The following is a 24,420-nucleotide window of genomic DNA, read 5'->3' as shown; positions in this document are numbered from 1 at the left end:
AGGTACCAGCATAAAGAACAGAGCTGTTCACATTGTCCCCAGGGCATGATCTGGTGGCAACATCTTCTGGTATCACAGAAGAACATGGAAAGAAAGAGATAGCTTTGAAAACTCTTCTCAACTGTGTAATTTGGTCCAAACTAATCCACTGGGTTTCCACTACCACTCACCTTTGGATTGTCCCTGCATTCCCTACCCTGGGCAACACCAGAAACTCCCAGCTAAAAGCAGAAGCAGCTGCCAGCCATGCTGTATGACTACTGCTCTAACAATCTCATGTTCTCCACAGCTTGGCACAAGGCAGAGGTAGAGATGCTTTCCCTGCTGGGTCCGGCCCCAGAACCACCATTAGCTACAGAGCCTATGGATGCTGCAGGACACACACAGCGTGCTGACAGTTGTCATACAGGTTGGTGGTTATTTTTACTGTGCAGCATGTGTCTATTGGTCAAAATACAAGTGTAAAGAGGACTGCAGACAATGAGCATTTTCAGCATTCATCTCTAAGACAGCATGAAATACTACAGTGACCTGGGGCTGTAGCTAAGCATCTGAGCACTTCTAAATGAATGCAGATATGGTAGCTTTTGAGCAAGGCCTGTGTTAGGACAGAAAAGGCTACAGGAGCTGCATGGAAGAAGGCTGGCAGGTGAATGAAGGGTGCTCCCCTGTCAGAAGTGCAACAAAGCCCAGGGCTTATTGGAGAACTAAGGCTGATGACTGCCAGGCATGTGAAGTGCTGAGGTGCATGCTGAGGAAGCATGTTGGTGTGCTAATTCCTGACAAGGAAGGCTGCATGGTCCAGCAGCAGCGATGCAGTACTCTGATCCACTGCACTGTTTGCAGGGCACTAAACACACTATTCTATGGAAATCACTAATGGCTTCAGGAGAAAATTAACAGATGGTCATGGGGGAAATCTCCCAAGGATTGTTGTTTTTTTCCCCTCCTTCTCAATGATAATAGACTACTTACCATTTTCTGAAACCACCTGCACAATTTCCCAGGCATCGTGGCTGGCTGCTGGTTAGAACAGAGTGTGACTGCAGTGCTGTTTGCAGCACTAAGCTTGCTTTCCATTGTGCACCCATGCGTCCATGAAAGACTGCATAATCCAGAAATTCACCACTGTGATATCATAAAGACTGATGGGGGTTGGTAACTAATGCTCAGGATTAGGTTCAGGGAATACTTAACGTTTTCTAGCTAATCACATTACTTCAGGTACCAAATACACTAGCTTTCCTATTGGTATTAGGGGAAGAAGCAAATCCTGACTGGTCTTTGGAGGAATAGTGCAGTGTATCACTGTTGCTAATGACTCCTGAAACTCACTACAACAGAAACAACAGATGTTACCCCAAACAAAGAGCAGCAAGAGGAAACAGCAACACATCCAGGGACAGGCACAGAAAGCTTTACAACCCTCGGTGTATAATTCTGTGGGAAGGTGGGGATGGGCAACAAATATGTATCTCATGAGTAATGAACACGTGTATTTTCATGTGGCATCACCATTCTGTAAGGGCTGCCAGTTAGTAATTCTTGCTGCTCTCCCTGCCAGGACATGTGACATACAGCATGGCCACATGTTCCTTCAGAGCAGTGTTGCAGCACGAGATCTAGGACTTCATGCCACCTTCCTCGTAGCCTTGCTTTAGCTGGAAGGTATTTGCTCAGATTCTCAGCTCAACCAGACTTCACAGAAGTAGGTATCAATTCCACCATTACAATCCCTGCTGCCCACGCCAGGTGTTCTGGGATAAACATCCTCAGCACATCGGATCAATTCAAGAATCTCTGTTAACTGTAGTATTTGCCAACCATTCAGCTGCAGCCAGTCACACAGGTACAGAGACACAGGGCAGCACCAGCCATGCCAGCTTCCTGGGCAATGTGTGTTCTCCCCTTCTTCCTTCCCTTTTCTCAGTATCTCAGAACAGTCGGGCATACAGAAGGGGCATCCAAAATACCCCTTTCCTGGCAGCCAACAGCCACTGGCCCTGTCTCCCGATGTATGTGAACACTCAAGTTGCAGAAATCCTTTTTCCATCCTGCTACAAAGACCCTACAATCTCCCAAGTGTTCTTCCCTGTACGCTCCTCATCTTCCTCACTTCCACAGTTGCTACACAGCCTCAGTCCTCTGCTCACTGCCAGACAGCAAATGACTCTGCAGAGCCCCTCCTCACCACTCCTCTGCCACTGCCTCCTGTGAGGCAAGCCCAGGAGCTGAAGACGACTTTGGTACGGCTCTGGTATCGGACAGATGCTGAGCTCACAGCCAGATGTGACCTGCTCAGTAGAGAAAGTCTTCCCTCACCAAGCTCGTTCCCTCCCACCTCGGTTAACAGGCATTTGGAACCGGGCTGTTGATCTGTTAAAGGATCACTGCCTCCTGAAATCACATTTCAGGAAGCCAGAAATTGCAGTTTGCAATCTGCGTGGTTCCTGTTTCCAAAGGTGATCTCATGAGTATGTGCACTCGTGTGTGCACCCCAACTACCTTCCTTCAAGAAATACCTCTGTACGTGGCAAAGCCCCTCACAAACCTGTGCTGTGGGTGTGTGGCGACTGCCATGCTGCCTGTGTGTTGGTGGTGCCTGCTCTTGCAGTGTGCACATCACAAGCTCTACTCCAGGGAATAGCTGTGTGACATCTAAGGTGCCTCAGGCTGGTGCAGCTGAAGGACACGAACATTAAGAGTTACAAATCAGAATCTGTGGTTAGCTGGCAGCTGGCACAAATGTTGCTTTTTTTTGATAAGCACTTCAAGTGTCTCATGAATAGGAAAACATTTTCTAATGAATCCTGCCTGCGCTCAGTAAGTGAACCACAAAGGACAGAACCCAGCCACCATACCACTTGGTATTTTGGGAAATCATCAGGACAACTGTCGCTTGGACAACAACCATCTTTTTTCACAAAAGCCCATGAAAGGCAGAGGTTGCAATGCACATATGCTCAGTCCCTTGGAAGGATACTCTCAGACACCCATGACTGAATTTTAACTGTTGACTATGGGCCAGGCTCTGAGATGACATAGGTGGTTTTGTAGGTTACATGAGCACCTCCACAGGGTGCAGTAAGCGGGCCAGCTACCACCACAGCTCTGGACTGGCATACTTCTGTAGGGAAGATGCACAGGTCTGATTGAGTCTAGGGGAGAATTGCCCAGGAGACAAATCACACTCTATCTAGTATTTCATCCTTTGCTCAGTTTCTGAGGCAAGCACTGGCAAAATATGGAAGGTTCTTTTGCTGCTGCTGCTGCGGATCCCCAGCTACAAATCCTCTGCACAGATGTTGAAAATAATCTGTGAGAACATGGATTATTTCTAAACTGGCATTTTCATCTAGAATTGTGTTGGATATAATGGTGATGGAAGGACAGCTAAGCTAAGCCGATTTGTTACAGTAAAGCTGTGTTGTACTTCAGATTACTTATTAACAAACAGCAAATGGGCCTCTGCCTTGACCTTTTTCATTTGAGCAAATATACTCCTCCTGCCCCCTGTAAACAGCAGGTACTGGTAACTCAGTCACGTACCCCTCACATTACCAAAGTTAGCTTTCTTCATCTGCGGCAAGGAGTTCAAACTGAATTCTGCCAAGCTCACTAAGGTTATTAGCAGCATTATTAGCCTTAATAATACCAGCAGTAATAATAATTCTCTGGATCACCGTAGACTTGAGAACATCTAAGTAGTTCAAAAATATTAATTAGAAAAACTCAATAGGAGGTCTGAGAAACCAGCAAAAATTGTCAGCTTCACTTCAGAGCTAAGAGCTGAAAATAGAGCCACAGCAAGCAGAAGCAGCTGTTTGCCTGATGAGTTTCAATTAATGAGTGTTTCTTTGGTGTCATGAAATGTTAGGTGCCCAGTGCCTCTGGCAACACTACCAGGTTAAAAGCAGAAGCCCACAGTACGTATCTGGAGCAGTAGCAGGTTTGGGAACTGGAATCCAAAGGATAGTTCCGCCATTGAGACTTGGCCTTAGTCTGGGATGTTCTCCAGGCATCTTTTGCATTAGGAATAATGATCCCTTGGGCTCTTTGGAAAATTCCAGACCTGACGATCTTCAGTGTAGTTGAAGACCAAGAACACGCCTAGAACCTACACGTGTTCTTACGCCAACAAGCCATCGGCATCCAATCCTTTTATATTAAAACTTCTTGAGTGAAGAAGGCAAACTGTGACAAGCACTCCTTTGCAACAGGTAACTCTGTTTCCTACCTAATCATTTCCCTGCCTTCTCTCCATTTCTATTAAAGCTCTAGTGGTGGCCAAGTCAAGACAATGGCACCAAGACATTTGCAGTGTTCATCTTGGTTCTAAGTTAATTTTTCCTGCAGATATCATCCCAATCCACCTTGAATCACACAACATGAAGCACTCAGTAAACAAGGTGAAAGTTTCATCTAGATTCTTAACCAATGATGTTGCAGAGTCTTTGCAGCAAGGGATAATTACTTGTATTAATTACAGGCTCCTCTAGGGTACATCATGCCACTGCATAGAGAGGACTGGACATACAAATTGGAGGAGTGACTCTTTTTGCTTTCTTTGATTTGTTCAAAAACCTTACCATTTGTAGGCATAAGGACACAGGCAAAGTCAACCTCAGTGTTTTGTTTGCAGTCGGGATGACGCAGCGCCAAGAGCAACAGCTTCACAATTGAGAGATCCAGGTGCTGTTTCTCACTCTGACACACACTGCTCATGTGACCTGGAGCATGTCACATAACCTGTCTGTCCCCATCTGTAAAATTAGGATAATGGTAGTTAGTTCATGTTTAAGCCTGAAAGATGTCAAAACATAAGAAAAAGGAAGCTTCTCTTCACTGAGTCTTCATCCATCAATGCCTTAAGAGTCACAAAAAGCACTGTGTCTAGATTGATGCCATTTTCCTGCTTATGCTATGATCACTGGTATCTGCCCAATGGGCAGCTTTTCATTCTGTGACTGTGCTCACTCAGTAAGGCTGGCTTCTCATCAAGCATGTCATTGCTCTGTACTGCTCATTTCTGTCCCACATTCTTCTACCCCTTTCTAAACCCTGATGCCCTAAGGTGATCTCATCAGCAGGCTGCTTTTTCTCTAGGTAGCACCAGTCAGAAACATCCTCTTCCAGGCGCTTGCCCCCAGCTGGGTCCCAGATCACAGCCACCCCCAGCACGTCTGCTCTGTCACTGCGCAGTGCCAGTTCTCACTGCGCACTCGGCCACCCCCAGCTACTACCTTCTACCACTGACAGTCAAAGTAGGTTAAGATAATGTTGCCAGAGTCTGGACACCAGCACAAGAAACCCTTAGAAGAGCAACACCAAAAAATTTGCACATTTCTTCACTCCTTAAGCATACCAACCCGTAATCATTTGGTGGATGTATGTTTTTTAAAAACAGCTGCTTTCTTGACTATTCATTACTATATGAGTTAGTTACTTCTCAGGAAATGTCTTTGTCAGGATCTTCTCTATTGTCTGGAAACATGGCTGATAATTGTCTAACTTCACAGTCACAAAATTCACTTCATCCAATTCCCTCAGATCATTTACACAGTTAGATGTTCTCCAACTTCACAGTGAACTTGAAGTACATGGTTTACTGATAATAAATCCCAATGCCTTAGATGTCCCTGTACATCTCCTGTGACACCCACTGATTGCTCCTCACATACAATTGCTAGGTTTGGCGCGTCGTGAGGTGCTGCTCCTGGGAGAACGGCAGAGTCCATTTTCCTCTCACTTCCCTTCGTCTCAGAGCCTCAGTAGCAGCATCTCCTCAGCAGAAGCACACTCCGAAGTTTATGGTTGTGTGATGCCTAGCGACTTCAACAGAAGTCTCACAGCTGTCATCACACATAACTGTTTGAAGATTCAGGCTGTGTTTCATCCCAAACAGACTATTCACAAAAAGCTTGTCATGGTTCAAACCATGACAAAGTCTCAACTACGATTCAGGCACAGTCACTGACTTGGCCAGTTCTCATCACTTACATGTTATCTTCTTGTAGAAGCACTACCCGGGCTGACACTTGGGCAGCATGGAAGTAGCACTGCATCTCTTGGCCAGCAGGCCCTAGAATACAACCAAAGTGGGGGCTCTCAGCACAGCCCTCTAGTTGCATTTTCTGGCACAACATTTGACAAACATCAGATAATTGCGGGAAGAATGTCCCTAACACCAGACAGGCTAGAGCTCTGTGGGGCTTCCAAGGTCCCAGCCTCGTCGGCGCGTGGATCCAGGGCACATATCAAAGAGCAGGAGCACACCAGGGGCAGGCCCACCTCCCAAAGCCCACATGTACAGGAGCTGTCCTGCACCTGCAGCAGTGCAATGGTGAAATAGCTCACGTCCTCACCTCACCTCTCCTTCCTTCCCTCCATCTCAGATAACTCCAAACGCCTGCCACCAGGCCAGTCAGCAGCTGCCTCCTGTCCTCAAGAGCATACCTGGCTGCACTATGGGAGAAGAGGGGACACCCCGCTGTCACTCTAGCCTTTGGCTCTCACACAGCTGAAGCAGGTATAGGATGACCATCCTGGGACAAGCCCACAGTCAAGGGCAGCAGCTCTTTTCTTCTATCTGGTTCTTCTGAGGAGGGCCCCCTCGACTGCATGGAGGGAACAGGAAGGATCTGGAAAGCTCTGCGGCTCTGTGCCATTTTCATGTTTGTTTACACGCATTACTCCCTGAATGGGCAGAGGTCTGTGAAACTGCTGATTCATGAACATCTCTGCCATCTGTGGCCTCTTCAAATGAGAGCTCACCCTGACCCAAGGATGATTTACTTTTCTTGGCTTTTCATCTCAGTAAAATGATTCTGTCTCCATTCCCTCAGACTTCGAGGGATTTGGGTAAAAACAAATATTATTGAATCTCTTGAAGCTGCTGAGTTAACTCTGAGCAGTTGAGCATTCAAGGCTCTGACAGGGAAGAGAAAAATGGCAAGAGTTAGTTCTGGGAATGACTTCTCCCAAGCCTCGTACTCCGGCATTCTTTTCAAACCTACCAGTTTCATTTGCCAAGTCACAGTTTGGAGACCACCGAAGACAGGAAACACTCTGCCATCCAGCACCTGGAGCTGGGTCTGAAGGGGGATTACAAACATGTTAAGTTGCTGGGCACCGCCACACGTGTCCATTTCAGATAGGATACAGACACCTTGCCTCATCACCAAAGAAGCTTAGTTTCCTTCTTCCACACTCCAGTCGCCACCATGATGTACCTGCCTGCTTTTCGCAGCTGTCTTCGGCTGTTGTCCTATTTCACTTCCTTCCTCTCTTTTTGCTCCCTGCTCTATCTGTTGCTGCCAATCCACTTTCCCATTAATGGTCACGGTCTCACCAAGCAGGGCGAAGCTGTGGTCAGTAAGGTCTCCTGTCAGGGCATGTTATAGAACTCTATTACAGCCAAGCAGCTGCCCCCTTTTTCCCCCCAGCTATGTCTTCCTACTTGTGAAACCATCCCCTCAGAACCAGAAGAACCCGCTCCAGAGGAAGGTGCCTGAGTGGGGCCCTGAAACTCAGTTATTAGAGCTGACACTGAAGTCCAGAGGTGCTCGGCTGCACCACCCACAAACGTCATGCGAGTGGAAGGTGCTGTGCATGCCTCAGAACCAGCCCTGGTGTTATCGCAGGACAGATCATAACCACCATCATAAAAGCGTGCAGTAACGTCAGTTTAATTAATGGTGAGAAGAACTAAGTCCTGCCAGGCCAGATGGCAAATTCAGAGTTTCTCACGTGATGACTGTCAAATTACTGTCTCCACAAAAGAACGTCAGAGAGCACATTTAATAAACGCTGGAAACGTTTATCAGAGCAGCAGTAGAGATCCTGGCTAATCCACTAAGATCCCTGGATGCAGATCCAAAAGCATAGACAAGCTTCAAGGAGTTACCACCAATCAAATACCTAAAACTGGACGGTTCATAAACCTGACTTAGGAACCGAATTCCAATTTCAGCAAGGTCCCTCCCCCTCAGTCACCTGCACTCTCTGGTCTATCTCTGATTCACATGCAAACTTTCTGCTCCCCCACCAGCCCAGCACAGCATCTCCAAGGAGCTGCATTCTTCCATTCTCATTCACAGGCACACAGAGACAGAGGGATGTCTTCTCTGAATGCCCAGAGGAGTGGGGTCTAGCAATCCAGCTTCCAGTGAGACAACTGTACCCTGGGTTCCTCACAACACGAAACCCTGATCACTTCACTCTGAAACAACCTGCTGACCAACAGTGGGACAGGAAGCAGAAACACCCCATTACTGGGAGGCATGGTTTCATGCCAAAGGATTTCACCCAGAATAACTGGGGGCTGGCTTTTAGACCGTCTCATGGGAAGTGAGAGATGAGCAGATTGAGGAACGCACTGAACTCAGGTCACTCACTTCCCCAGTGAATGCTCTAAAATAAATGATAGTGACTTAGAAGACTGATACCAGCCAGAAGGAGGGAGTAGCACTCTCTTATTTCAGCAGGATTGCTGGCTCTGTCCCGGGGAGACCCTTGAAGCCCTCAGAGGACACAAGCATGAAGCATGCATGAAGTTTCTGTTTTCAGATGAGATGGCAAGGGAACTGAGAATGGAAGGAGACTGCAGAAACAGCTGCATTTTCAGGGTGTCCTCTAGACATCAAACACTGTTTGGGAAGCCTCAGCACATCAGCTCTGCTCTTGGCTTCAGGGTGTGGCTCTTAAGGCTGCACAGCACTGCGCCCAGTGCTCACATCCCTGGTGCTCCTGGGCCAGCAGTCAGCTAGCACTATGATGGGTCAGGGTAATGGGGTACCCAAAGCCACCAGAACGAGGTTCCTCCGCTCTATCCATGCTCTCTGGGTGAAAGGATGTGGTTTGCTGAAGCTTTCCAAGTCTCCAGCACATTGCCATTGACTAGCCACGGGAATTTTATCTTCTGGTGAGACTCTGGAAACAGTTTATTCCTCCTCTATAGAAAACAGGATAAAAACCTGAAGTGACACTTCCATACTGCAATAAAACACTCTTTCAAGCTAAATAAATTCTGCCTCATCTGGATGAAGGCGCATTGTACTTCCATGGTCTTATGTGTTACCCTGCAGTACTAACACGAAAACAAGCCTTTCACACAAAGCAATCAGAGAAATGTATTTCAAGCGTTGGCTGGAAGTTTCATGTACAGAATTTTTCAGGTCTGCCATGAAAAAAGCAACATCATACAACTTTTACAAGCTGCTTCTCTTGGCAGATAGCATTGCCATTCTCAGTTCAACTCAAAAGGCTGAAGTGACCAATACCACTCAGCTAAAAGCAAACCCCTGCCATTGCTGCAGCCACTGTGGAGTTCTGCTTTCATGCTGCTGTTAGCAAAGGGAGTTTCAGAAGAATTTTGGATTGGCTTGGAAACAAGTCTAGCAGGGTGCTACAAATAGAAATAGCAGAAGAAGGTAGCAGAGTAAAAATATGCAGTGCTAGATCGTGGGTACGGAAGTAGTGCAGACATGAAGCCAACACAAGAGATGGGCACCTGCTATGATTCTCAGTGTATCCCATTTCCAAATTCCCAACAAAGCTCCTGTTTGCACTAATCTCACCTCCCCCCTTCACAATGACACACACAGCCATTCTGGATAAAAACACAACATCTGGGTGCCTACAGCAAGGCGTTGCTCACACACCCAATAGCCTGGTTATTTTCCAAGGTGCAGACCACGTCCAGTTCCTACTGACTCCTGCAGGATTCGTCAGCCTCATTTAGGCATTTAAATATGGATTTAGGAGCCTAACTTTTGGCACTGGGGGTGGAAAACTGTAGCCAATAAGGCTGCACAATCCTATTACCACGACGGCTTGGAAATGTGAGAACTCAGCAGTTTGGAATAAGGCGCCACATTAAAAATAGATTAAACTGAAAACAGCCCATGCAGCCTCCGGCGCCTCGGACAAGTGTCTGCCAGCTGAGATGCCTCGCAGGTAACTGTTCGCGAGTGAATCAGGTGCTGGCTGGAGGTGCCCACAGCTGCCTCGAGACACAGACAGATTTTTATTCCAGAGACACTGTTTTTTTCTAGCACCATATGAAACTCAGCAGCCCTAACCCTGCGGGGATCCGTGTAAACCTCCAGCTTGCTCTGGTTCCCATGGCACTCACATCCACTAGTCTCACTTTGAATTTCAGGCTCACGAATCCCCATTCTCAGCCTATGGATAAAGGCTGCCAAGCCAGTGCTCCAGCAATGGAGCAGGACTGTTTCCCTTCCTTGTGACCCTGAAGGAGCAGTGGTGGAGCCAGGCTGCCCTGTTGTGACGTGGACAGCGTGACAGCACGCAGCGCGAGGTGCTGGGAGGACTTGTTTCCTGGCCCGCTGGCAGCCTGAGGGTGAAACAGGGAGAGCTTGTCTCTGTGCCTGGTGGCTTCCTGCTGGCCAGGGACAAAAGTCACTTGTCCCTTTGGTTCCCCAAGACCCACCCAGCATGACCGCAGAGATGTGACCTGCCGACAGGCACTCATGGCAGTGGTGGGGTTGCATTTCAGTGGCTCGGCTGCTTCTCCTCCAACAGCTCCCAGAGGAACATAATGCTTTTATGCTTAATATACATGCTGTCATATTCTATTATATCTTTTCTTTGGAAGTAACTTCATAATAGACCAAAACAAAACAGAGACCCAAACCCCAAAATCCAACAAGTAAAGCGAGCTGAGGACTGCTGCAGACATCACCGATGAATTACTGCCCCTCCAGCTGACAGAGAGTCTAGAGAAGCCGTGGCCTTGCCAGCTTCACAAGAGCCATCTGCCATGCCCTGGCGGTTACTGGTCACTAACAGCACTTCGCTGGATTTCTGCTCTTTCTCTTCTCCATTCCCATGATGTGGTGAGGCCCTTGATAGCGGCTTTTGCTGCCTCATCAGCATTTGTGGCATAAAAAATTTGTGACAACAGAGCAAACCTTTGGATTCCACAGCTGGCTGCCTGAGCACAGAAATGACCGAGCACGACCCCAGCTCCTGGCTGTCCTCCCCCAAAGTCAGTCCTGCCATGCCTGATCCACGCAGAGGTCCCAGACTGACAGCAAGGAGCACAGCCTCACAGCAAGGACAGGCAAAGGACCGGCTTAGAGTACACTGGCTGTATCTGCATGTGTCTCAATGAGCTGCAGTAACATCACAGACATACTCCATCCAATTTCATCTTCAGATGAGTACAGTAACTCACTGAATACTGCAATACACTTGACAGATTAAGAAACCTTTTGCGTTTTATTATGGTTAATTTCCTGTATATCTCTCTGCAGTTTATTTTCCCTGCAGGACTGTTTGGGAATGCCTTACAATAACAGGACCAACAGTACGTACCAGGTGTGTGAATGAGTAACTGCCCACAATAAAAGCTCTGCCAAAACTCTGGGGGATTTCAGAGCATTCTATTTCTGTAGATACAGGACGTCTGAACACACTGCCTGGTTTTCAGTGGAATAAATAAAAACGGATGATTGACAGATGGGGATCTATCTCCTCCAAGCCTTAGGGTTTAGAAAGAGCTCCCCTACTCCCCCAGTCTACATACAACCTACATATTTTGAGATCCAGAAGGCACCTTTTTTCATATGTAACTCTAAAAATTTACACTATGCTTTATAATCCTAAAATACCTCCATGGCACAAAGCCACGTTTGCAATACGTGGGTGGAAAAGCTGTCAGCATAGCGGAAAAAGAAATATTCTGCTGAAACTCCAAACTTTGCAGAAACAGCTGAGTCACTCGTTTGCAGTTAAGGTAGCCTGGGCTTGTTGCCCTCTGTTACTGTTTGGTGCCTGGCACACACAACCAGCCCCTGCCTGCCAGCACCCGGCACACCTGGGATGAGAGTGCTCCCCTCACAGGTGTTTCTCACCACCCACTAGTAGCAATTGTGTGATGCTGACCAGCTGGAGGCTGGAGCCCCGGGGTATCCGCAGCACTGCACCGAGATGCGTGCTGCCCAATTCACAGCCATCAGCTCAGCCCTGCTAGCAGGATGACACGCAGCAGTATCGACAACTTACAACCTGACTACAGTTCTCAAGGCAAACGATGTCCCCCCAGCCTGATGAGAATCAGTATGTTTTTACTAAAAAGCACGAACATAATGAAAAACTTGAAAACCTCACTCAAGTGCACTAAGCTAGAAGAGCAAAAGATGAAGCTGAACAAAAAGATCTCCACATTTCATTCTCTTTCATTAAGTCTCCTGATTCTTTAGTCAGTACTAGTGCCCTTGGTTGGTAAGAGCGAGCTGCCCATGAGCCATTTATTAGCACATAAAATTAACGAAATTGCAAAGCTCTAGCAGCCGTAACTGCCAACAGATTATAGACTCTACTAATGCAGTCATACGTGAAATCTAGAAAGTTGCTTACAGGGCAAGTTTGCTACCCTAAGATCAGAAGTAGCTTTGCATTTTCAACTCCAACTAACAAATTGTCTATAAAAGCTGATGTGCCACACTTTGGTGGTACGTGCCAGCAGCTGCACATATTGGTGGGGGTACAGCCCACACTGGACATCACAAACACCTGCTCAGGATGTGCACACAGTCCAGACATGAACTGTATCCTTGCCCTGCTCTCCTATCACACTGGCATTCTGGGAGGTATGTGGGTGACTCTAGTGTTTCACAGAACCCAGCAGTCCTCCCAGCAAGAGAGCTTTGCTTTTCACGGGAAATGACTCCAACTGGGGCGAAAAACACGCTTTTCTAAATAAACAGATGATGTTATATAGCATGAAAGCTAACAAAATAGCAACCTCAGCATGCCTACTGCCTGCCTGCCATCACACTGCACCCATCAGGCTCTGGCTGGAGCGCTATGCAAGTGTTGGGTCTTCAAACAGAAGCTGTCGTACCTCTGGCTGTCCCCTGGCCTGGATCCCCTCCTTTGGAGCCTTGCTCCCACTCCAGCTAGGCCTGCTGCCAGCAGCATCAACTCTGAATCTTCTCGCCCCTACACCTCAACAGCTGCTGTCTGCCTTTTCTCTTTTGTAACCTCCCCTCGGTATATCCCATTTTCTTCTGAGCACTGCAGGTCGCAGGCCAGAGCCGGCAGCACAGCTCCCACCTCAGTCCCACCACGGCCCACAGAGCCAGCAGCACCAAGAGCACCAAGAGCTCCTCCCCAGCAGCAGCACGCCCAGGGAGCGCTCCCTCAGTAACGCAGTGACGGCATGAGAGGACAACTGCAATCCACAGGGAAGGCGTCCGGCACTGCAGCGTGCAAGCCTTCAAGGAACACCCTCAGTGACAAGCAGGGAACACAGATACCAAAATACCTACTGCTCACATGAGCCCTAAAACATTCTCATTATTTGATTTTTTTCCTACAGCTGCAGAAAGAGAAGAGCAAACATCACCTGCTGCAAAAAGCATACAAAAACCCTCAGCATGGCCCATGAGCTCTTGCAGGGCTAACTCAGGTCACAGACGGAGCACTGCAGACATGCCCAGCTCCTGCATAGCACTGCCTACACCAACAAGATCACCAAACTTCTGTCACTGTTTATAATTTTAAGGAAATCGTTCACACACAAACAAGCATTAAAAAGCTAGTTACGTTACTGGTAGGTAAAAATTCCAATTTCCAACGCCATTCAACCATCAAATTACGAAAGATAACCAAAAGCACAAATGGCACCCACAGATTACGGAACGACCCACACATTGTTACAGCTCTCATGAAATATTCACTTGGAATCTGCCTTAGCAAAGGCTGTTTTTAAATTAGTTGTATCGGCTCAGAATTCTTGATGCGATATTTGCAAATGTTGTTGCCCACAATGTAAACAAAAAGCAGTACAGCCAGAGCTGTATTTACATGACCTACATGTCCACTTACAATAAAAACTTGGTGCTTTCATGTGTTAATTGCACTATGACTTTTTGAAATAAATACTGCCAATACTTTTGCTATATCCCTGCCTCACTTAGTGAGCCAAATAACCCGTTCTTAAAATCAAAACTAGGGACTCTAAACCTTACTTCCACTGCACACAGAAGCAATCCCCCCTCACCTGTTTCACTGCAAACAAGTCAATCCTGTAACCAACTGCAGGTCAAAATCTGCTGAGGATGCCTGTATGAGAACACCAGCAGTCCCATTTTTTTGGTACTGAGCCTGAGCTCCAGTAAACAGAGGAGGGCTGCTGACTGGAACAAAGCAAGCAGCACTTGCACACAGACTTCCAGATTTTATACTACTTTATGAGAAGGCTTAATCCTAATTTGTACAATTATGAGTCAACAACAAATACTCATTTCAGCCCAACTTTACCAACAGTATTTTAACTGAACTGGCACATCAATAAAAATGTGAAAATGATTATTCTGAAGTCAGTGAGTATACGTTTCCAGGCCTCCAATCCCCACATGAAACTGAATTCTGCCCCACAAAGGAGAATTAAGACCTAACATACAATGACAACACAACAAAAACAAAACATGTACACAACAGATGAGCGTATGGCTGTACGTGAAAGCTCAGGCATGTGATACCCACTGACCAGCAGCGGCTCAGCAGCAGCCCTGATGTCCCAGTCCCTGGTTGGGGTGTATCTCTGCTATTCGTATCATCCCCTCTTCCTGAGGGACAAGTCACATCTTGGAGACATTTACTCAGTAAAGACTTCCCCTGATTCCACTGAAATTCTGCCAAATAAAGTGGTCTGAATGCATAAAGCAGGGTCAATTGCTAAATACAGCTTTCAAAAATGTAAATAGTCACAAATCACAAAAACCCTGCTGAGGAAATGAGCTGTGCTGATCCTCCCATCAGTCACTCTCTCCCCACTCTCCGCACTCTGCACTCTGAAAGGCCGTGCTGCTGCTCACTATGGTGCATCCTCATACTTCAAAGGAGAAATCAATTCACCTGACAAAGAAAGGAATCACATCTAGACCAGGGCAGGTCTCCAAACTCCTTGCTAACTAAGAACAACTGTTAGAATAGAAGCTGCCCTTACTGCACAGAAACTACGGTGAGTGCAGGTAGCCAGAGCCAGCTCCTGCTGCATGGGCCCATCCTGTTCCCACCGCAGCCAGTGGCAGGGCTCCAACCAGCTTAATGGGAACAGCAACACGCTTTCTATCTACTTAATATAAATGAAGATACACATCTCCTCTTTGACATATTTTGGGCTCAAAGCCATTGGCTGACACTTGTTTGGTTCTCTGTATGCACATGACTCATGGGATAATATAATGCCTGATTTCCATTCTGCCAGACCTGTCTTTCTCAGTGGTTAACTATTAATTTTGGAGGCAAGATGCAATAGTGCAGTAAAATAGGATGGTGTTAAAGTAAGAAAATTGCAGTTAAATATTTAGAGTAAATGAATCAGATTTCCTTTTGTGAGGATTCCCTTCCAATTACAGACTCCCAGCCACACGCTCCTGAGGACACCAGCCCATTGCTCCTGTACAGAGGGCGAGGTCACCAAGCCTCCAGCAAAGCACGGGCAGGCGGTGTGCTGTGGACAAGCTGCCTTTATCCAGCTCAAGGAAAAAAACAGACTGTGGAGCTAGTCTTACAAAAATCCCTATTCCAAAGAGTTGCTTTTTATATCAGGCCCCCTACAGAGAAGCAGGCCACTCTGGACATGCTCAGTAAACTACGAACACGTGCTGATTTTCCACCAAAACTGTAACACCTTTGGGGTAAGGACTGACTTCTCAGATCCAGTCAACATCTGAGGTACCAAGGACTACCTCAAATGATGCAGGGACTACAAGAATTATCTGGACAGACATTTGCATTCTTCTGAAGTTTCCTGTGGAATAACTATTATTAAGCGTTGTGGTGGCTTTAAAATGCCATATTTCAGATAGGGCGCAGCAAAGCACACAAACACAGATACTTCCATGCATGGTGTGCATTTGTACACGACTTCACCTGTATAAATGAGGATTTCATTACTGGGGAAGGAAGAGAAGCCCAGAACCAGGGACACCAATGTAAGGAAAATTATTTTGGCATAATCTATTACACCAAGAGTGGGTCTGTCCCACAACCTTTTACTCAATTAAATTTTCATCGTTTTCACCTCTGAACTGGGTCACACTTGGCAAGCACACAGCGTGGAGAAGCACCTGCTTCCACCTAACAGCAAAGCAACTCCCGCTGCCCCCCTGTCAGCAGGGAAATTACTGCAGGGTGCTCCAAAAACTGCCTCCCGACCTATAATCACTCAAAGCAGGTAGAGAAGGCAAGTTCGACTGGGGTAATTCCCCTGTTGCAGTGGAAGAAAACAAATCACTGAAAAATCTTGTCGTTCCACCCCCACCCTGGCCCAGACCTCGCTGCGGCCACAAGCAACCTCTCACCCCCGCGCACAGTGTGAGCACACAGCTGCTCTTTCTATCCCTCCCTCCCCCCGCCCCGCTCCACCTCACCGCCCGCCCTCCGTCCCGGCCCTCGTGTCCCAGCCCAGCCTCTGGCGTCGTGGCGCGGGCCGGGCGAGGAAGGCCTGCACAGCCACACTGAGACACGTGCACCGGGAAGGGCGCGGGCCGACAGCCCTACTGGGCCAGCACCGCTCGCCCCGGCGCGGTGTTAAGGCGGGAATCTCCAGCGCCTTCTGCTGCGGGTAACGGAGCCGCCACGCGCACGGCACCGCGCAGCGCAGCACGTGGCCGGCAGCGGCACGGCTCTGCGGGGCGGGAGGAGGAACGCGACCAAACGTCCGTGTTTTTGCCCGGCACCCGCAGAGCGCAGCTCTCCCCTCACAGCAACGTGAATCTAACCGAGAAGTAAAAATCCTTCATCCTGCCGCACTCCCTCCCGCGCTCCGCGCCGCCACGATGCTCGGAGTAGGCCGGGCCTTACCTTCTCTCAGCGCAGTCGGAGCGTACCCGCAGCGCGTCCCGCCAAGAGGAGCCCGAGCGCTCGGTACCGCCGAGACGGCGCGGCTCGTCCCGCACGGCTCGATGACGGCCGCCCCGCAACACGGCGGGCTCGGCGCTGCCCGCGCTCCCGGCCGCCTCCCCCCCGCCTCGCGCCTGGCGTGCCGCGTGCGCCTCGGTGCTTCCCCGCGGAGCGCTTCTCCGCCCCGCTACGGCGCGCGCTCCGCCCACGTGAGGCTCCGCTCCTCGCAGCCGAGGTAGCAGAGAACCGCCGGAGCGGCGGGATCTCTGCGCCCGCGACCCCGCGCTCCACGCCTTTGGTTGTTGCTCCGGTATCGCTCTGCTTCGGGAACGGCCTTCCGCCCCGGGCTCCCCCGTGCCTGCCGCGGCCCTAGCTGGCCGCACTCCCTCCGATGGCCGCCGCCGGGCGGGGCCCTGGCGCCCTATCGCAGCCGCTGCTCGCGCCGCCTCCCCTCGCGCTGCGGCCCCGAATCCGACCCCGGGCGCACCGAGGCGTGGCAGAGCCGCCCTCTCGGGCCGGCGGTCGCGGCTGGCCCCGCGCCTCGCGGTAGCCGTGGCCCCACGGGGGGATCGTGTCGTGCCGAGCCCCAGAGCGGCGTCTGCTTGCCCGGCCGGGGCGAAACTCCCCTGGGGAGGGGCGGGGCCCGGCACCGCGAGCGGCCGCGCGGCGTCTCCGCGTGTCCCGACGCCATTCGCGTCCCACCCGGGCGCTCCCTCTGCCCCGGCCCCGCAGCGACGAGCGGGATCGCACCTGCACGCGGCACGGGGCGGACCGCCGCCTCCGGAAGGCGCCGCGAGAACGTGGCGAACGGCCCGCGGTGCCGAGAGGGGCTCGGAGCTGCCCGGCCCCGGGACAAGCAGTGGAACACTCAGCGGGCGGTGATGGCAGAGTATATGCTGTTTATTATGAATGTAACCAGGACTATCCGACAAAACTGTATATGCTGTCCCCTCCCAAATTAGAAAAAAAAAACAAAAACAAAACACCGATGTGTGTGCATATACGTCCACGTTCCCACCCCACACGCACGCCGCACACGCGCCCCGCACACACCCGCGCTGCCCTCCCGCTGCCCCCGGCTCTGTCCCCGGGCCCGGAGCGGGGCCTTGGCCGCCCGCAGCAGCGCAGCTCGCACTCACCCACCCACCCACACAAATAATAAAATAACGTTGCAGCACGAGGGCATAGTCTCTGTCACCAGATAAGAAAGTGGTGTGATGGCAAAGATCTAAGTAACGCAGTAAAAATAGTGTAGCTAGTATACACGGAAAGGCTTTCACATTACATGAGGCACAGCTTGGGCAGACAGAGACACGGAGAAGAGCTGAATGTCCTGGGAGAAAGCAAAATACGCTGAGAGTTCGTAGTAAATACCCGCATCGATAGGTATTTATTCACTTGTGCTTCGCCATGTCGTGACATACAGTACAAGTCGCCGCCGCTCTTTCCGCCGGCGCGGGGAGCTCCGCCGGGCTGCCCTCGGCCCTACTGTCCGGCTGCCAGGCCGGGCTGTCCGCGGGCCGCGCTGTCCGCCGGTCCCGATGTCCGTTTCTCGGGCTGTCCCGTCCCTCTGCCGCCCGGGGCGGTCCGGCGCCGCTGCCGCTCCGCACCCGCCACCGTCCCCGTGCCTGCCCCGCAGCCCGCACGTCCCCACGCTCCTTCCTCGGCAGGCTGCGGGCACAGAGCTCCTACAGGCAGCTTTAAGGCACATCTGGGCTACTCTATGTGCTTTATTACTATTACTATTATTATTGTCATTTACCCTGTGTAGACACGTGGGTTTTTTTTATCTCTTCCTTCCCTTTGCCTTTCTCCTTACAAAACCCACCACGTTTTTCAGCTTATTCGTGTGTCAACCCTAAGGCACCGACCTGGTAATACTACAGCTGCCTGGCTTCTGTTATTGGTCATTATTGTTGGGGAAAAAAAAAAAGAAAAAAAAAAAAAAAAGCCCACCCCCCGCAATCTGAGCCCGCTCCGGCACCGCTCGGAGCGCACGGAGCAGCGGAAGGGCCCGGCTAGGCACAGCTGCCCATGGCCTTCACCAGCGAGCTTTCGGGCAGCTGCCTGAAGATGCCCCGAAGAGTCTCCAGCTCCCGGCTGAGCTGCTCCACCCGCTTCCGCAGTCGCTCGTTATCGGTGGTGAGCTCCAGCACCTTCTGCTGCGTCTCCACGTTGCGCTGCTTGGCCTTGTCCCGGCTCTTGCGCACCGCGATGTTGTTGCGCTCCCGGCGCACGCGGTACTCGTTGCTGTTCTTGTCCACTGTCTTTTTGGATTTGCCGCGGTGGTCGGCGGGCATCATCTTGAGGGCGCCGGGGGCGGCGGGCAGCGCGCCCGGGGGGTGCGGATGGTGCGGGTGGTGCGGGCTGGGCACGGGTGTGGGGGGCGGCGTGGGGTGCCCGGGCTGCAGGTGCACGGTGGTCTGCGCGCAGTGGGCGATCTGGTACTGCAGGTGGGATGGGTGCTGCTGCGGGTGCGGGTAGAGGGCCGCCAGGGCCGCCGCCTTCACCTCCTCCTCCTCGCGGGGCTCCTGCTTGATGACCAGCGGCCGCAGCCCCGGCGCGGCGATGCGCTCGTAGAGCGGGTCGAGCTTGCCGTCCATGTAGCCGGCCGCGCAGCCGAACAGCGGCTGCTGCTGCGGGTGGTGCCCCGGCGCCGAGGCGGCCGCGCCGGCCCCGTGCATGCCGTGGAAATCGAAATCCCCGGCCAGGACGGCCTTGTGCTTCTCCTGCTGCTTGCTGTGCTGGAAGAGGTCGGCCAGGAACTCGTCGTTGAAGGCGGCGGGGTCGATGTAGGCGCTGATGTCGATGGAGTGCTCGTTCTCGCAGATGTCGCCGAGCTCCGCGCCGCCCGCAGCAGGTGCCGCCGCCGAGGGAGCCTCTCTGTAGCCGTAGGCGCTGCCGGGCAGGGGAGTCTGGAGCTGGTGGTGCTGGCCGCTGCTCATCGGGGGCCGGGAATCGACCTCGTAGAAGTTGGCTTGCTCCATGAAGCACCTACAGCCTGCCGGGCATGGTGAAGGGCTCCGGCAATCCAGGGTTCGGACGGGGCGGCGGCGGCTCTGCCAAGCCCGCAGCACCCCGCGCTCCCCCGGCTCGGCGCGGCTCCGCTCGGCGCGCCCGGAGCCCGTCCCCCGCCCCAGCCCGCCCGAGCCCCGCTCGCCGCCTGCCTGCCTTGCCCTGTTCCTAGTGGGTTGCCTCGGTCCTGCGTGCCGTATATATACACCCCCGCAGCAGGGCCGGGGATCGCCCTCTAGTGTCCTGCTGGGAACCTCTGACCACCGCGCCCCGGGTCTTAGCGCCCCGGCCCGGCCGTCCGCCCTCCCCCGGGAGCTCTGCTCTCACCGAGCCCCGCGCGGGGCCCTGCGCTCCGCCCGCCCGCCCGCCCGCCCGCTGAGCTCTGGGGGCTCGGAGCCCGGAGCGCCCGGTCCCGTGCCACCGGGAATGGCCCCGAAGTTTACCATCGCGCGCGAACTCGCGGACGCTGGGCCGGACGGGAGACTGGGCCCGCCCCTGTGGCCCTAGGCACCGTCCCAGCGGAGCTACCGGAGCTTGGCCCGGTTCGACGCGCGAGGTTCATCAGCTGAGTCCCGTGGGGACCCGCGGAGCGCGGCCCCGAGCGGCGCTAGGACCCGGCCGGGAGCGCGCCCGGTGGGGCGGGGCTGCGGGGCTCCGCGCTGCGGGACGGGGCCGGGGGCAGTGCCGCGCTGCCGCTGATCCACGGCTTCCACCGTACGCTGGCGGTGGAGGGGATGAACGCGCGGGGCTGTCCCTCCGTCCCGTCCCGGGACGCGAATCGGGCAGGTAAATTTAATGACGGATTTCCCCAAATACAAACACAGCAATCTTGGGCTGTGTCGAGCACGGACCGGCTCCCGAGATAAACCTCGGGAGTGCGGCAGCGTGCCGCTAGGAAGGCGAAACGCCGGGCTCAGCTCCGAGTCCCCTCTGGGCAGCCGGTGGGAGAGCCGCGGCCCGAGGAGCCCGCGTTCCCTGCCCGGGACGGATTAGGGGCACGGAACAGCCGCCTCCCCACCCGGCCGTACCTGCCGGCGCCTAGATCCGCTTGCCCCGGTTGCTCAGAAAGCAGCACAGGGGATGGAAGGACGCACCGCGGCCGGTGAAGCAGGTGCAGACAATGGCGAGAGGGAGATCGGCAGAGAAAACCCCAATGTATCTATGGCTACAGAAAGAATTGCTGCATTTCTTAGTCCTGGATGGCTGGATGAACCAGAAGCTAATGATATCAAATTGCTTGCTCAGAATTCCTTGCAATTCATAGTGACTGGCAAAGCCTTAGGAACAAACCCACCACGAACCAAAAGCCACGTTTAGGGTCACACATGTGAACCTCTGCTCTCCACGCAGGCACGAGGCCAGCAGCCAGCACAGCCTTCTGCACTGAGCTGTCCTTACAGGAGAGCGTGTTTGGTGGGAGATGTTCATAAAGAACGCAGAACACACAGATTCTATGATTCTGTGAGCGTACCTTTCATCTTTCAGTGTCAACAGAAAAAAAAAATCCTAACTGCTTTTTATATATGATGTCTTCTGCAATTATGATATACATTGGTTTCAGCACGTAACATTGGGTAGAAAGAATACGCGCTGCCTGATCAAGCAAAGCACCCATATGGAAGAAGAACTCCAAAGTTATGATAGAGAGGAAAATCCCCTATCCTGTGTCAGAAATGCTTCGGCGTGGGCAGAAATCACAGAATCACAGAACCACAGAGGCTGGGACCTGAAGAGATCATGGAGTCCAACCCTTCTACACAGGTTCCGTACAGCAGGTCACACTGCTCGGTGTCCACGGGGTTTTGAATATCTCTATGGAAGAAGGCAAAGACCCAACATCCTCTCTGGGCAACCCTGCCACATCTGGCTGTGCAGATCTTGCAGGCTCTGTCCCAGCAAACCCATTTGCAGGAGAGGGGCAGATGCCGACCCAGGCTTGCTGATGCCATAGGACCCAGCTAGCCCAGCAGCCAGTGCTGGCAATGCTGAGCTTCCTGCAGCCACATCACGCTCTGAAGGCAGCAGGCAGGAACCGGCCATGCACAGCAAAAGGTCCCAACTGCAGCAGCAGTGGGAGAACAGAACTCACTTTGACACTGAGCAACAATACTGATGCCTCTGTAGTCTCACATTTTAGAATCGTTCTGAAAATTAAGGTCTAACCACACATTAAGAGAAATTCAAAGCAAATCAGAAAGTTTAGGATCAGATTCCATTCCTAATTACTGTAATTAACGAACAAGTCCCCGCAATTTAAGGACTGGTTTGCTCAGTATTTTTTACACAGACCCCTTTTATCTCAGTGAAGTACTTTTAAATAATCTCTTTTTGCACAAAAAATATTAATTTCTGTTCAAATTCTTTTAAGATGGTATAAAACAAGTTTCCCAGACTTAAATAAGTAGGGCAATTCTTTTTTGAATGCCTCTTCTCCTAAGGCAAATGCCATGCTTAGCAGCTGCCATCCCTCGGACAGGCACAGATTTCCACACCCAAACCGACCGATGCCAAACACTTCACATGTGATGGCAAAAGAAACGTTTATGTCTCGTTGCCTCGGCCACATGTGCCAGTGTGTTTGTTAACAAAAGGAGGAAGGGTGCCCGCCCAGTGCTGTGGAGCCCTGGAGCAGCACGGCCGTCAACTCTTGAGGGTGCTGTTCTTCCATCGCACAGCAGATCGCACCAGGGAGGGCTGGGAAAGCACTCCAAAACCCTGAGCACTGCTGAGAGCCATCACACAAAGTTGGCCGCACTGGTTTCTGTTGGTAGGGAAGGAAACAAGAGAAAATCACAGCAATGGAGGAATTAAATATCCTTGCTGAATTTTGAAGTGAATTTTGGGACTGTTTTTAATTGCACCACAAAAGTGGCTGCTCTGAATGTTTCCCGACATCAGCCCCTGCACCGTCTGCAGGGTGCAGGCACAGTGCTCTGCTCTGATCCATCAGCATGGAACTGCACACAGAACCTGGCATGTGGCAGCCCAGTAAAGAACCAAAAGGTCTCTTTAAGTTTATTTTACTACTTTGTTAACTGAGAACATGTCACTGCTACTGACAAAGCTCCAGAATGTCCTGACGGCATGCAAACCTCCTCCTGGCACCAGTGCCAGCACCTCCTCTGCTCCTGACAGAGGAAAAAAAGCAGGGCCAGGGTGTGCACTGGGGGCAGCAGGGCAGGAATGGGGCACAGTCCTCAGCTGGGGACAGCGCTGTGCCACAGGTGCACCAGGGGAGCAGGCAGGGATGGGCAGCACTTTTGTATGTGATGAGGAGCTGCCAATTTACTGCCTTTACTTCTCGAGGTGCAATGAAACACAGACTTCATCCTTCTCCTCTGTTTTCTGCCCTAGAGAGGGAAAACATGACCTGCACATGGAAAGGCTGCCACTCATGACAATTTTCAAAGGAGAAGGCTGAAGCCTTGCAGGTTGGTGGAGCAGTATGCAGCACAACAAGTCAGCCAGGGCCTTCCTTTCACCTGGCAACAGCAGCTGGGGACTGATGACCATTGTATGTGCAGAGTTTGGTTCAATGCCAGGTGGTTTAATTACTACAGCTCTTCTTCTTTGGAGGAAGAGCGTTTGCAACTGCAAGGTGGATGAAGTCAAATCCATGCTAACCTTCCTGTTCCCTTTCCATGTCATTTCCCTTTCCATATCATACCCTCACAGTCTCTGTGACAGTGTCCTCAACCCTTGCTGTCCTTGTGCTCAGCTAACTTCTAGCTCCTCTCCCAACAGCATCGCTGCAATTACCATGCTAGATGCCTGGGAGCATCTCTTCACTCAATCAGCCTGCCTGCTGCCTGCTTCCATCCACTTGTGCCTCATAGCCTGTCCTTTCCTACCTGTCACCTGTAACCATGTACAGCCGGGCTGTGAAACCTGCTCATATTTTGTACCCAGTTAGTGAGCCATTAAATGGTTAGTTTCCCTTTTACAATCAGGATTGTATTTCAGTGACCACATTTGTGGTGCCCAAGAATATTCTGAATGCTTTACAGATACCAGATTTAGTTCTGTCCCCTCCAGAATACAGCTCAAATGCCACAGACACAGAAAAGGAGGATGTGACAGCACCGCACCTCATCTCACTGCAGTGGTCTCTTCTGCATTACCACAGCACCACCTTTATCTCAAGAATTCACCAAATCACATTTACAGTTCTCTTACTGATACACATCAGTTACCACATCACTCAGTACTTGGCCTACCCACAAGTCGCTCATTCTCTCTCTACTCTTCTACCTCACACTAAACAACATCCTTCCTTCCTTTCCCTCCTGAATTTAACTTTCTAATCTTTTGTCTACCTTACAAACTTCAGTGGTTTCTATCATCGATAGCTCAGGATCCTTTATTCATCCATGGTTACATCTCACTGGGAGGTGGAGCAGCACTGTTGCTCTATTTCTCAGCTACAGAGCTGGAAGAGGGAACGATTTGCCAAGGCCACACAAGAAATGAGTAGTCAAGCTCAGCATATCTTCTCCCTCATGTCCTGTGCTAACATCACAAACA

The 24,420-nt window shown here is 51.3% G+C and overlaps 1 protein-coding gene and 1 long non-coding RNA gene across 13 annotated transcripts in view; both read right to left on the bottom strand.

The window, feature by feature from the left end:
- LOC128082023 (uncharacterized) overlaps positions 1 to 17,292 on the bottom strand; it is a 40,088-nt gene extending 22,796 nt beyond the window's left edge. For 7 of the 12 annotated variants that reach the window (XR_008207503.1, XR_008207508.1, XR_008207506.1 and 4 more), the window contains exon 1: positions 4,590 to 12,629. This is a non-coding gene — a long non-coding RNA (uncharacterized LOC128082023). Of the gene's footprint in view, positions 1 to 4,589; positions 12,630 to 16,842 lie in introns of those variants that run through there. The other 5 variants (XR_008207509.1, XR_008207505.1, XR_008207504.1 and 2 more) reach the window with 5 other exon arrangements.
- A 471-nt stretch (positions 17,293 to 17,763) lies between these two features.
- On the bottom strand, positions 17,764 to 19,989 carry CEBPA (CCAAT enhancer binding protein alpha). Its single transcript, XM_052685839.1, has one exon. It carries the CDS (start codon positions 19,866 to 19,868, stop codon positions 18,900 to 18,902), a length of 969 nt encoding a protein of 322 aa, XP_052541799.1. The 5' UTR covers positions 19,869 to 19,989; the 3' UTR covers positions 17,764 to 18,899.
- Positions 19,990 to 24,420: the final 4,431 nt, after the last annotated feature.

The sequence above is a fragment of the Tympanuchus pallidicinctus genome, unplaced genomic scaffold, assembly GCF_026119805.1.
Source record: "Tympanuchus pallidicinctus isolate F22 unplaced genomic scaffold, pur_lepc_1.0 scaffold22, whole genome shotgun sequence".
NCBI lineage: Eukaryota > Metazoa > Chordata > Aves > Galliformes > Phasianidae > Tympanuchus > Tympanuchus pallidicinctus.
The sequence above is the reverse complement of the archived record's forward strand: the minus strand, read 5'-3'. Positions and strand labels throughout refer to the sequence as shown.

Bases quoted from the DNA above. Each gene is read 5' to 3' on its own strand.
- CEBPA (XM_052685839.1), bottom strand. From the start codon at position 19,868: ATGGAGCAAGCCAACTTCTACGAGGTCGATTCCCGGCCCCCGATGAGC.